Source organism: Dermochelys coriacea, chromosome 2, assembly GCF_009764565.3.
Source record: "Dermochelys coriacea isolate rDerCor1 chromosome 2, rDerCor1.pri.v4, whole genome shotgun sequence".
NCBI classification, from domain to species: Eukaryota; Metazoa; Chordata; order Testudines; family Dermochelyidae; genus Dermochelys; species Dermochelys coriacea.
The window spans coordinates 124,162,560-124,175,681 of NC_050069.1; the positions used below are offsets into that span (position 1 = coordinate 124,162,560).

The window sequence follows — 13,122 nt, forward strand, 5'->3', positions numbered from 1 at the left end:
TATGAAAATAGGGAGATAAAGGTGATGACTCCCAAAGATCTCAAAATTGGGTGACTGGGCAACAAAATAGCAATAGAAATTCAGTGTGTTGATAAGTGTTATATTTCCAATGGACATTGGAAAAAATCCCAACTAGTAACCCATTATACATACAGAATGATGGGGTCAACTCAAGACAGATCGTGAAGTCATTGTGGATAGTTCTCTGGAAACACCTGCTCAATGTGCAGCAGCAGTCAAAAAAGCTAATATTAGGAAAGGAACAGATAAGACAGAAAAAAATCTCAATGCCACTGAGTCCATACTTTGGACACCCACACCTTGGATACTGTAGTCAGTTCTGATTGTCCCGTTTCACAATGGATATAGTGGAGTTGGAAAAGATACAGAGAAGGGAAAAGACGATCAAGGGTACAGAACAGCTTCCATATAAGAAGAGACTAAAAAGATTACAGCTGTTCAGCTTAGAAAAGAGGCAACTGGAGGGCAGACATGATAGTGGTCTATAAAATCATGGATGGTATGGAAAAAAGTTATGCACTCTTTCCCACAATCCCACCACCCGGGGTCACCCGATGAAATTAATAGGCAGCAGGTTTAATACACACAAGAGGAAGTACATTTTCACACAAAATCCACAATTAACACGTGAAACTCATTGCCATGGGATATTGTGAGAGCCAAAGGCATCACCGGGTTTAAAAAAAGAACTAGATAATCTCAGAGGATAGGTTCTCAGGGGCGATTAGCCAAGCTGGCCAGGGATGCAACCCCATGCTCAGGGCTAGAGACATAACAGGCAATTTAGCACCCAGAGCAAGCAAGCATATTTACACCCCTATTTTTTTTTCATCCCCCACAGGCAGCTGCCCTGCTTGCCCCACCCTTGTTATGGCACTGCTCAGGGCAGCCCTAAGACTCTGACTGCCAAACTGCCCTATTCTGTACACTTTCCCTGAAGCTCTGGTATTGGCCACTTCAGAGACTGGATAGTGGGCTAAACGCTCCATTGGTCTGACCCAGTATGGCAGTTCTTATGGATTTTAAATCTGTTTCAAAGCATAGGTTGCATACTATGCTAATCTATTCAATTAGATAATGTGTATCAGATGGTTAACTATACCGATTACACAAATTCCCAGTTCAGTTATTTGCATACCTAATTGATACAACTGTTCATTTTAAAAACTTTTGCCAAAACTGGATGTGGGTATGCGTAAAACTGCTAATGAAATTTGAAAAACTGGCTCAGCTCTGGTGCTTTCAAACACTGCCTTTTAAAAAAATTAAATACCTCCAACTCCACCCCTGCACCACCCCAAATGTTAGCATAAGCTATAATTCAAGAATTTTATATATGTTGAAGGAATTTAGTGGTCTAATTAATTTGATCGTCTAATTCATTCTTAGAAATTCTTAGAAGTATAAGTCTCAGAGATGATTAAACCTTTCCTCCTGCAGAAGCTAATAATCAGTTCCATGAAGTTTAATGATTATAATAGGGGCTTTTGGATGAAATTTTAAAAACTAAGGTTGTGTCCATACTGCATAACCACATTTCAGCACTAGGGTCTATGTGTATGCTGTAAAGAATTTCAGGATCCAGTCAGGATGAAAGATGTTGGAAACAAGCAAAGCATAATTATGCATTACTGTATAAAAGTAACTCTAGATTTCCCACTGAAACATATTAGCATTACAATGTTAACAGATGTACTTCAGAAGTCTGGAATCCATTCGAATCAGAACAGTTGGAGAAAAAAAAAAAGTGTCTTATTAGAAAAGTTTAACAAACTTTAAGCTTTCAATTTACACATGCCTAGTCTTTGTTCTAGGTGTTCCTAATATGCATTAATTACTCCAGGACCCCCTTCACTCAATTATCTACTCAGTAGCTTAAGAAATACTTTATCTTCAAATGGCAACCCAAGTCCTCCAATTTAGGAGGAAAAAAATGCCACGCAGCAGGGCATAAAAGTTGATAAAGCAGGACTATTTTACATCCAGGAAGAGTTCCAAAGCTAGGGAATCAATGATATTGCAGCTACAATACACTCAACTAAAGATATTAAGCTACCGTATTTTACCAACAAATGATTTATTCAATGTCAATGCAATAACCTATTTTTGTATAGGATTTTTTAAACCATTTATATAGGACACTTTCTGCTCACTTGTTCACTCACACTAGTCAGGTAAGTTATAATACCAGTATCAAGAGAATACAAAGGGTCTTTTTTGGGTACATTATTGCACATGAACACTGGGTAAACGTACAATCTGGTTGTAAGCACTATGTTGTAGTGGACCCTAAGGCTACGAACGTACAGTTGGAGGAATAAATGAAAACCTCTCCTGAAAGGACAAAAGAAGTCCATCAATAACCATTCTGAAGGTAAACGGAATGCTACTTTTATCTCCCTAAAACATGTCTACACAAACCACCACCATTACATCTATGCATTTATTGTATGAAAAACCCTCAGTGTTGCTAGTGCCCAAGTTCCTATGATGCAGGTTTTGTTTTCAACTGTTCTTAATTCTTCAATCCTCACTATGAAAACACCAAGAGTTCCATGTACTTGAGATTTTAGAGATTAGTTTAATAAACTAACATCTTTGATATTTGTTGCCAGAAAGCCAACAGTACTATACCCAGCATGCTAGGCAATGTACTACATACTAAAATTCTGGAGAAGTAAGCTTAACATTGGAAACCAAAAAAGACCCTTATGGAAGTTTAACAACAATTAAGTTTGCGTTGAAGGAAGATGTTGAAAAAAGGACAGCTCAGTTTTATATAAAAATTCTCAGGAGAAGCTGCAGTATATTCAGATAGGAGGTTTATACTGCCACACAGAGCAAAGATGAATGGAAAATATGCTCATTTCAGAATAGGGTAGGATGGGCTTGCAGTGCTTTGACGTCTCTTTAGTACACAGTGTTTACAATAAGGTTCTTCTACAATTGAAGGTCTTAGATCATAAACCCAGCGGAGTGCAAATGAAGCAGATTGTAAATGACTTGTGTTTTACTATTTGTTACAGATTATCAATTCAAGGGTCTGGATAAAATTATCTGAATTAGGGTAGCACACAGGAATCCTGGTCATGTTGTTCTTCATTCTACTCTCTTTCTAATCAGCAACTGACAAATGCACTTGTGACTAAAACAGGGTAAGTTAGCGCTTTACAATAGGCTCCTGGAGCACTTGGCAATTTAGAGGGCCAAGCCAGGTGGAAGAAAGTCTTGGAGCTCTGCCTGAGACAGTTGGTGTTAGTGCATAAGTTTTTGGATCTAGATATCTTATAGTACTTGCAGAATTTTTTTTTTGTTCGTCTCTCTTGCAGGGACAACTGCTAGATTCCCCAGTTTATGACTTATTCCCTCAATGTATGGAACAATTAATTGTGGAGCTGCTTACTCCACACTAGCCTCATACTATAGCAGGCCTGTCAGATCACATTTTCTGATGAGTAAATGTTGGTTTAGAGGTTGCTCTTAAAAGCAGAAGCTAAGAGCTTGAAGGAGCTTTCCCCAAGAAGCAGGCATCACACCTTTCTCAGGAGAAGGGGCTGGAATCATGGGGTAGGCTGGATTGTTTTGTAAGTAGGCTTGGAAGGATTAGATTTTTAACAATAAATGTCGACTTCATTGTACACCCAAATTGACAATGTTTCCATCAATAATTATAGAAATTTAGAGACAGGCGATAAGGCCGCTTGAGAACTTAGTTTAAGAATTCTTGCTTCGTATATCATATGATGTTGACAATTGTGTTTTAATTGTTATAATGCTTTAACTTTTTGGACATAGTCTACTGTCTAATTATTGTCTGAACCCCCACAATTTGTTCCATTGTGAAAACTGAAATGGATAAAAAAATGCTTGAAAACCAACATGTGTATGTCAAAGTTATAAAATAAAATTCTGACAAGCCAATAGGGCTAAAGACGACTATGGCCAGGTCTACACTACAGAGTTAAGCGGCTTTATGTTGACCTAAGTGTCTACATGACATGATTGCTCTTGCCAATTTAATTCCCTCACTTCACTGACCTAATAACCCCACCTTTACGAAAGACACAGCTCTTAGGTTGATGTAGTTAGGGTGACTCAATATCTGTGCAAACACTGTTACTTACATCACTTGTTGGTGCCCTGCATTGGGGCTCTGTGCAGAGCAGACAGCCTGGGCTGTTGGCACCTGGCAACAAGGCTCCAGCTGTGAGCCCCATGCAAGGCTGACAGCTTGGACTGTGAGCCCCCCTTGCCACTGCCTCACTTGTCAATACAAGTGCTCCCAGTGAGGACACCTCCACTGGCAGGAGGGTAGCATGGACATGAAAACCTGCAGTAATTACTGCAGTAGCTGTAGGCTGACCTAACATAGGTCGACTTAATTGTCTAGTGTAGACAAGGTGTGTGGTTTTAAAGCTGCTATTAAGCCCTGGAACTGTGGAGCTCTGGATATGAAAAAGGGAAGTCAGGTGACAGAGAGCATGCTGCCTTCCATTTTTTACTTAGGCCAACAGCTGCCCAACAAGTTATCCTGTTAAGGAATTAACAGAAGTGCCACTTGGCAGAGGCTTGGATTTTCAGCCATTGCAGGCCTGTTTGCCTTCTATTCTCCCCAGCAGAATGAAGAAAATGACAGGAAGACAACTCACTTTCCAGGTATTATGACTGGGTATGCTGATTGTTCCAAAGAGTGTTAGGGACTCGGAGCTTTCACTTGGACCAACAAAGCATATCAGAACATGGGCTTACCCTAAGCCCAAGACATGTGGCCAATAGAGCCTTGATTTAGGGATCGCAGTAAATGCAGCTAAGGCTTTCACCCACTGTTGCCCCACATTCCTTCATTTGGTTTCATAATTCAATGTTTCATAGTGGCCAATAGTTCACTTACCCAATCCAAGATATCATGGCCCTGAATTAGGATATGAACTTCTTAACTCAAACAAAGTCAAACAAAATACTTCATACTTACGCTAACAAAATGGTCCAAACTATGCCACTTTCCAGCCAATGGAGTAGCTTGCTAAAAAACAATATAATAGGAGCAGGGCACCACTTTCATTAATTTTGTTATGAGCGATAAAGTACAGTACTTGCAGATAGACACTTTTTTCCTTTTTTATTGCTGTTAATTCAAGGAAGAAAGGTTGCATAAAATCCAATCTGTTCTAGAAATATAAGTGACCTTTCCAGTACATAACATTTCAAATATCAAAGTATATGGTAAACATACAAATAAAGAGAAGGTAACATACCTCCTATTTACAGTACAGTATTTTAAATCATAAAATAAGTTCCATAAAGTACAACTGGCAGGTAATTCACAATGAGTCCATTGGTGCTTTAACACCCTCACTTAAACTCAAATGCAGTTAATTCATTTAATAATGCGGTCCAAAAATACCCAGATCAAATAAAATATTTTTAATCAAAATAATTTCCATTTACTACTTACTTTTTCTTTTCTTTTTAAATTAAAGCTCTCATCTACCCCACCCCACCCCACGGGGGAAAAATGTATACTGGTGCTATAAATATAAATGCTACCTATGAAGACATTTACTAAATCAAGCTTTTTTTCTTCAAGTTTTTGTTTAGCAAATAGGCAGCTGAACCCCCATACAATTTTACTTTTGTCCCTCTACTGCATACCAGCATCTTACTTTAAAAAAAAAAAAAATCTTTCATTTCTGCTATGAACTGTGAGGAATGCCAAAAACCTATGGATATACAGTGGTAATTGTTCATCGGTGTTGAATATAGCAGTCATGAAAAATTCACTCAGTCTTCCAGATAACCTCAGTGCACTTTAGGAAATCAAATATTACCTGGAAGCAATTTAGTACATATTGGCTTTTAAAAATAAAAATACAGCAGCATTAAAAAACTTACTGACATGACACCAACATGATTAATACCATCTTAGCACACGCATTTCAGTCTTTCACATTATACCATAATCACGCATAGTGGTAAATTATTATAAAATAGTGACTTTGCTATTTGGTAGACCGGTCCTAATACTAATACCTGACTATTTTGTAGAAAACCATAACTTTTGTTCAGACTGAAATAAACCATTTACATTCTAAATACAATGCAACACTGTAATAGTTTAGGGAAAAATCAAATCAAAACCAATCAAGTAATGTTCATTCTGTGTTGACACAGAAGTAGAATAGCTTTTAAAAAAGGACTCGCTATCAGCTTTCATCAGACATGCAAACACATGGAATACAACATTCATACCATCCCCCCCGCCCCTTGTCTCTTGGAACAATCAGGCTAAAACACTACAATGGAAATAAGATCTTTCACTTTAAGCTTGCTCACGTTCATAAATCTGTTTTAGTCAACAGTGTTTCATTCCCTTTCTACTTGAAGGATTTTCATTTACTCTGGATCCCAGAGCTGTGTGTATGTATGTATGTATGTATGTATAATACAAGATATTACATATACACACTATTCTGTGAGTCTTTAGTCTCACACCTCACAGGAAGATTAAACAATTTCCCCATATAATTCATGAGCATAACAATTTGCTATAGTTTGACAAATTCTCTATAAATTGCCAAATACTCATACAGTCCAATGAAACCATGTGGACACACAGTGAAGTGGGAGAAAAACAAAAACAGCAGCATAAGGAGAACAGGCTGGGGGTGGAGTGGGGTGGGACAGCAGAGGGGGGATTGTGAGGGAACATGACCAAGTTTCTTGTTTCAACCATATGGCTGCTCCACCAGTGATGTCGGAGGTCAAAGGACATTTTAAAAAATGCAGTAAACATTGCACATGTCTCAAGTCTTCAGTGCAAAAATATGGTTCAAATGCTCTTTTGATTGTTTGGCTGTGTGTTTGAGTTGCATGCATTTTTGCAGAACCAGGAGATCAGGGACTCAGTTTTCTTCTTTTGTATTGAACAAAGGTGCAAGAACAATGAAAAATTCCAAAAGAATATAAAACCAGGAATATCCCAAATGCAAGACCTCAGGAAACATTCCCCCTCCCTCTCAATTCCCCAAACTTCAGTTTGTTATGTAGGCAATGTTTACTTGTTTCAGTCTGCAGAATCCAACGTATCATTGGAAGGGGGAAGGGGAGGTGCGTATCTCAGTCTGTAAGTGCCTAAAACAGGAAAGAGAACTACTAAGTCACTGTTTGCAATTAAACAGATTACAAACCACTACAAGGTATCAAAATGGACATGCTCTTCAAAGGCACTATCTTGTTCTCCAATCTTATTTAAAAGAAGGGCTCAAACTTCATCGTTTTTTATCTCCTTGATGAAGTGTCAACATAAAAGAAATCCAACGTAAAAATGTAAGACACTATCTCCCCTGGAAAAATGCAAAGTAAAAGCAACCCCCAAACACCAAGACTAATTTTTCCCATTCAAGTTTGGCAAACATGATTAAGGTCAGAACAGACACACTGAGGATCAGAAAGGAAGTGATGGAAGAAAAGTGTATTTAATGTTCTACAGGTACAAACACTGTTTCCCCCTCTTTTTTGAATGGAAAGAGGATGGAAGTTATAAAACTGAAGTCACTTGTTAAATTTTGATTTCTTATTAGTGTCTTTTTTCAATGTCTTTTTGCTGCAACTGTCTCAGAAGTCAAACAAATCCCACCTACATTAAATAGGTTGTACAGAGAACAGTTGGTTATGCAGAGGTAAAAAATACACCAGAATGACCAGTTTGTTTTCTAAATCTTCACATGCTTTAGAAATCCAAGCCATGTATTGTATATAGTACCTGACAATTTCCAATCCTTTTTGCAACTGAATTCTACCAAAACATCAAAGGGAGTGGAAGACTTGACATTAATAGCATGCAAGTCTGAAAATACTGCCAAAAGCCTAGAGAAAAGTGTGACAATTTAGAACAGAGATAGGTTGATTTCCTAACCCAATTTCATACCCTTTCAAAATTTAGTTTAGTACCTGTGAACTCCATTTCCCCCAGTGTTTGATTATTGGGCCTAGATAAGCCTCTTTGCGGTTTTATAGCAGACCACTAGTGCACAACGTACATTTATACAAACACACACGCACACACCTTTCTGCAAGAACAGAAACAGCATGGTCAGTAAGGTAAAGAGAAACCAGTAAACTCAAAAGCAAGTCCGTTGGGAGCTATCATGATTACCTTGCTGATTGGCCTCCATGGATGACTGCTTACAGTCCTGCGCATAGTGTCCATTCGCACCACAACTGTAACCTGAAACAGTCCCATTCTTCTTGGGCCCCGATCCACTTGTGTTGGCAACTACGTTAGGTGCTGGATATATAGGAAACAACCTCCCAAATGTTGCTGTCGTCATTTGCTGCATACCATAGTTGGCTTGGCTCCCCATTACTGGGTCATGCATCAGTCCATTTGCATATGGAGTCTGAGGCAGGAAAAAAGGAAGTTGTGTTCCACTGCTTTGATGTGCTTGGTTGAGGTAGCTGCCATTGCAAAGAGATGGCAGAGTGAAGAAAGGTGGAAGTCTGTAGACTTGTCCATGAATAGGGTTATGATAAAAATAGCTATTGATCTGAAGGCTTCCATTGGACCCACAGCTGCATCTACGTCCACAAGAACCACAAGCCCCAGACCCCAACTGCTGGGGAGGCATTAAAGTCCCATTAGTGTTAGTATTTCCAACAGCATTTATATAGGATGTGCTGTCACTCTGCGCAGTGCTGTGTGTTAAAGCAGGGCTTGGGCTAGGGGCAGGGCCTGGTGTATGGGTAGGTATTGCAGGGGGAATAGTTGACTGGATCTGACCAACACCTAAACCAGCTGACTGAGGTGGTGTGGAAGTTGCTACAGAGTTCAGCACATTTGTATTCTGGTTGGGCAACACACTGGTAGCATGAGGAGTGCCTGGCAAAGTATAGGAAGCCGGTGGAGGTGCTGTTGAAAGACCAGCTGCGGGAAGAACTACCTTTAGACTGGTAGGCTGAGGGATTGCTCCGGTGTTCCCCTCAATATGAGGCACCATTTGATTCAGTCCTACCACTTGGGATGCAGGTTTTGTGATGGGATCTGTATTAGGAACTGGGGATCCTGGAAAACTACCTGGGCTGTGGACTGGGATAAAGGCAGTATTTGGTGAGCCAATACTTAAGTTTGCTGTTGGTTGCTGTGGTCCATTAACTGTGCAATTTTCAGATGATCCCTGCGAAGAGGGTATTTTCAATCTGTGTATTGCCAAGTGCAAAGCTGGGCTACCAGGCTGTACAGAATGTGGAAGGAAAGTAGATGGTACTGGTAGAGGGGAAGCCAACAGCTCAAGGCGTTTTTCAGATTCACCAGAAGTCATTGGCCCTATTCCAACTGGAGCTGAATTTGCAGATTCTCTCATTGGCGATATAGCGACAGGAGTGGTAACAAGCATTCCCATTGTTTTACCATCAGCAGATACGGGTGGTGGAACTACAGCTTCAGGTTTCTGTGCACCATTGTGCATCACACAGTGTAAGGCAGGCATAAATGAAATATGTTGAAACTTTGAATTTAAAGGATCCTCTGAAATGCTTCCATTCTCGTTACTCACTGAAGAAATCTGAGCAGCTGCTGCTTTGATGTTTGATGGACTGACAGCACCATAAACAGTAAACCTGCCTGCGTTTTGTTTCCCAGAGTCCTCTGAATTGCTGTCTGTATCTGTTGAAGATAAAGCATTAGTGAAAAACTAAAAATGCAAACTTGAGGTTTACTAAATTTTAAAAAGGCACAAATAAGTGTCATTTCATCTTGATGTAGAATAAATTGAAAAACTGTTTATCCACCTTTCCAGCTTGAGTTGGACTGATTTTGAATTAGGGGCATATCTGCCTTACTTTCCATTATTTGCTTACACCAAATAATTCACTTGCTAATTTGTGTTTGTGACTTCTATATCCATATGTATAAGTGGAGAGCACAGAATAAATTAAGCTACTCCCATCCACCAGGAAAGATGGGAAATAACTGTGCCCCCAGCTGGTACAATTCTCAAAATACCAGTGGCAGGGGAAGAGGAGAAAAGATCTCAGACACACCATGTATAGTTAAACAACTTTTCTGCTCCTTTAGCTTTTAGGACAGTCAAAACTTTTTCATCTACTGCACTGTCAAATACAAGTAATCTACAGCACGGATTCTCAACCTTTTTCTTTCTGAAAACCCCCAACATGCTATAAAAATTCCACGACCTAGCTGTGGCACAACTGTTTTTCTGCATGTAAAAGCCAGGGCCAGCGTTAGGGAGCAGCAAACAGGGCAATTGCCCAGGGCCACACACTACAGGGGACCCATCAAAGCTAAGTTGCTCAGGCTTTGGCTTCGGCCCCGGGCGGTGGGGCTTAGGACCCCAGGCTGCAGTCCTGCGTGATGGAGCTTTGGCTTTCTGCCCCGAGTTCTAGCAAGTCTAACACTGGCCATACTTAGCAGACCCCCTGAAACAGAGGGCCCTGGACCCCGATTGAGAACCACTGATCTACCGCATTGAAAACAAAAATATGGTTAGCATTGAGATTTATACACAATAGGTTTGCTACATTTTAAAAAACCAAGATGTTTTCATTTGTCTCTTCTCAATTTTCAAAGAAAGCAGTTCTTTTATTTAACCAAGTTTCTTAAGTGTTGAGCCCCAACACAATATTAAGTGCATGAAAGCCAGAAAGCAAACATGACCACTAATCCATCATTCAGAGCAAATAAAAAATGTAAATAAATGGTGAAAAATAAATTAAGATGTTAATACCTTAGTCTTTTATCAACTCAGGTAGGGATATTTAAAGATGTACACAATGATTTACACCTTGACAGTGTTCCTAAAAACTAAGACTGTCTGCCTTAACCAAAGGAAAGCCAGGCAATCCAAAAGGAACAAACCATGAGAACAACTTCTAGTGTCTGCATAAAAAAAAGCTTAGTCCTTCCTATACAGCTTATGCCACCATGCGTTACTCCTCATGGTCGCCTTCCCAACCCTGGCTCCTACCCAGCCTTGTGTTCATCCTGCCTCCATTGCCCAGCTCCACAATATACTCTGCATATATCCTCACTCAACATCACATTTGGTTTTATGTTTAAAAAGCTGAACGTAGAAGAAGAGTATAAGGCACTGAGTAGGGCTAATTACGAGGCACACAGGGAAGAGTTTTGAAAATGCTATGCAGGGAGCATGAGGCGGGGATGAGCGCCAAGTCTCTTACAAGTAAACATACAAAATTGCAGAAGATGAAAAGTTTCACACAAAAAAAGTGTGGCAAGTTTTTCTTGATTTATCAGATTGAGAGAGGTTACAGCTGAAAACATGACAAGGTCTAATTGTCCCTCACGTTTGGAATCTTACAGCTGAATCTCAAAGGGGGGGGGGGATTTTGTATATTCAGTATAAGGCGGAGCATTGTTCCTTTTTCATGGGGTATATGTTAACGGCAATATATTTATCTTGGGGATTTTTCTGTATGTTTTATATTAAAGTAAAATTCAAAGCTATTTTTAAAAGCTTTTGAAAATAGCCCCTCTCAGGAAGGCTGACAGCACAACATTCTCCAGAAAACTTATTTCAAACACAGATTATGGAGTCACCTCAAGCCAGCAGTGAACAAATGCAATATCTGTACATCATCTCATTGCATTTTGTATAACTTTGTAAATTTCCAAGGAAATCCTTATCAGTTAAACAAGCTTCGGAAACTGCCAAAATGTTGTCGCGTTATTGAAAGTAGATCCTTAACTTGTTACAGAACTTTGCGTGCAGGAGATATATTGTTCGTTCACCGCTTTCTGGAAACACGTGACATGCACTATACTTCTTCACAGTAAATAGATAGCTTGTGTGTTCCAATGATGTTGCTAATTAAAGTATATAAAGCACATTTTCCTACTGTCATATGACTGCCTATGTGTCAAGGTGTTAGTACAATGGTATAAAATGAAGGGTACTAGTTAAGTATTGCAAAGCAAAGATTAGCATTTCTTGTCGTCAGGAATCAATACTACAAAATGTATCACCTAGGTACTCTCTACCATCAACACAAACATGCATATTTGGATGCAAGTTAAGTGTCAGAAGTGTTACTTAATATAACTGATGTTTTAAAAAGAAGAGGAAAAACCTTCATGAAATTTGTGGAGCACTGTTTTCCTGGAGGCATAAAATTAGTCAGTTGGCAAATTGAGTAAGCCTAAAATTGAGAGCGTTAAACACTGCAAAACAAGGTTTTGAAACAGCAGTGACAACTTGAATCCTGACCAGCTGGCAATGTAGTAATCAAATATATGACAGAGGCAGTTACACTACTTATAAATATAGTATAGGAATAAAGATTAAACCAGACAGTCAGTAGAGCATTCCACAGTAAAAGTGGTCAAGCTCTATATTTGCCCTATTGAGGTGTCCAAACAAGTACGTGTACACACACACACACACACACACACACACACACACACACCCCACTGCACAAATCCAACCTCTGTCCTTCTCTTCTTCACTTTCAAAGCTTTCCCTCCCATCATGTTGTGGGCTAGAAGGAGAACTGTAACTCTCTGAAGATGTTTCTCCACATGTGTCACGTCCAGATCCAACGTCCAAATTCAGATCTAAAAATAAAAAGAACCTCTCGTTTTATTTTGTATCACACTGTATGGCAGCTGGGTTATTTTGGATCACTCACCCTGCTAGTTCAGACTAATTTATATATAAATAAAATAAATGTCCAAAAGAACTAAAACAAAGGATAAATGCTCAGTCAAATGGTGTCCTTTGCTGAACTGCAGTAGATCAATTATGTCCTTTCTTTTGAATTGCTATCAATCAAATATACTGTTAGGAGGACTTTCAACCAAACACACTTCCCCACCTTAGACTTGCTGGGAGAAAGTTCAATTTCTTGGGGAGTTTTAATAGTTAAAATATGTAGTAGAACGGCCCACATGCAGCTCTGGAGCCACATGCGGCTCTTCCGAAGTTAATATGTGGCTCCTTGTATAGGCACCGACCCCTGGGGCTAGAGCTACAGGAGCCAACATTCCAATGTGCTAGACGGTGCTCACTGCTCAACCCCTGGCCCCACTGCACTCCTTCCCCCAAGGCCCCCGACCCTTCCCCTAAA

At 39.6% G+C, this 13,122-nt stretch overlaps 1 protein-coding gene across 4 annotated transcripts in view; it reads right to left on the reverse strand.

Moving 5' to 3' along the window:
- Positions 1-5,123: 5,123 nt before the first annotated feature.
- Positions 5,124-13,122, reverse strand: part of ZCCHC2 (zinc finger CCHC-type containing 2) — a 67,750-nt gene continuing 59,751 nt past the window's right edge. For 2 of the 4 annotated variants that reach the window (XM_038388711.2, XM_038388710.2), the window contains 3 exons: positions 12,482-12,610; positions 8,177-9,682; positions 5,124-7,152 (listed from right to left, as the gene is read on the reverse strand). In XM_038388711.2, the coding sequence (XP_038244639.1) occupies positions 7,085-7,152; positions 8,177-9,682; positions 12,482-12,610 (1,703 nt within the window). In that variant the 3' untranslated portion in view covers positions 5,124-7,084. Of the gene's footprint in view, positions 9,683-12,481; positions 12,611-13,122 lie in introns of all 4 variants that reach the window. The other 2 variants (XR_006279061.1, XM_043508417.1) reach the window with 2 other exon arrangements.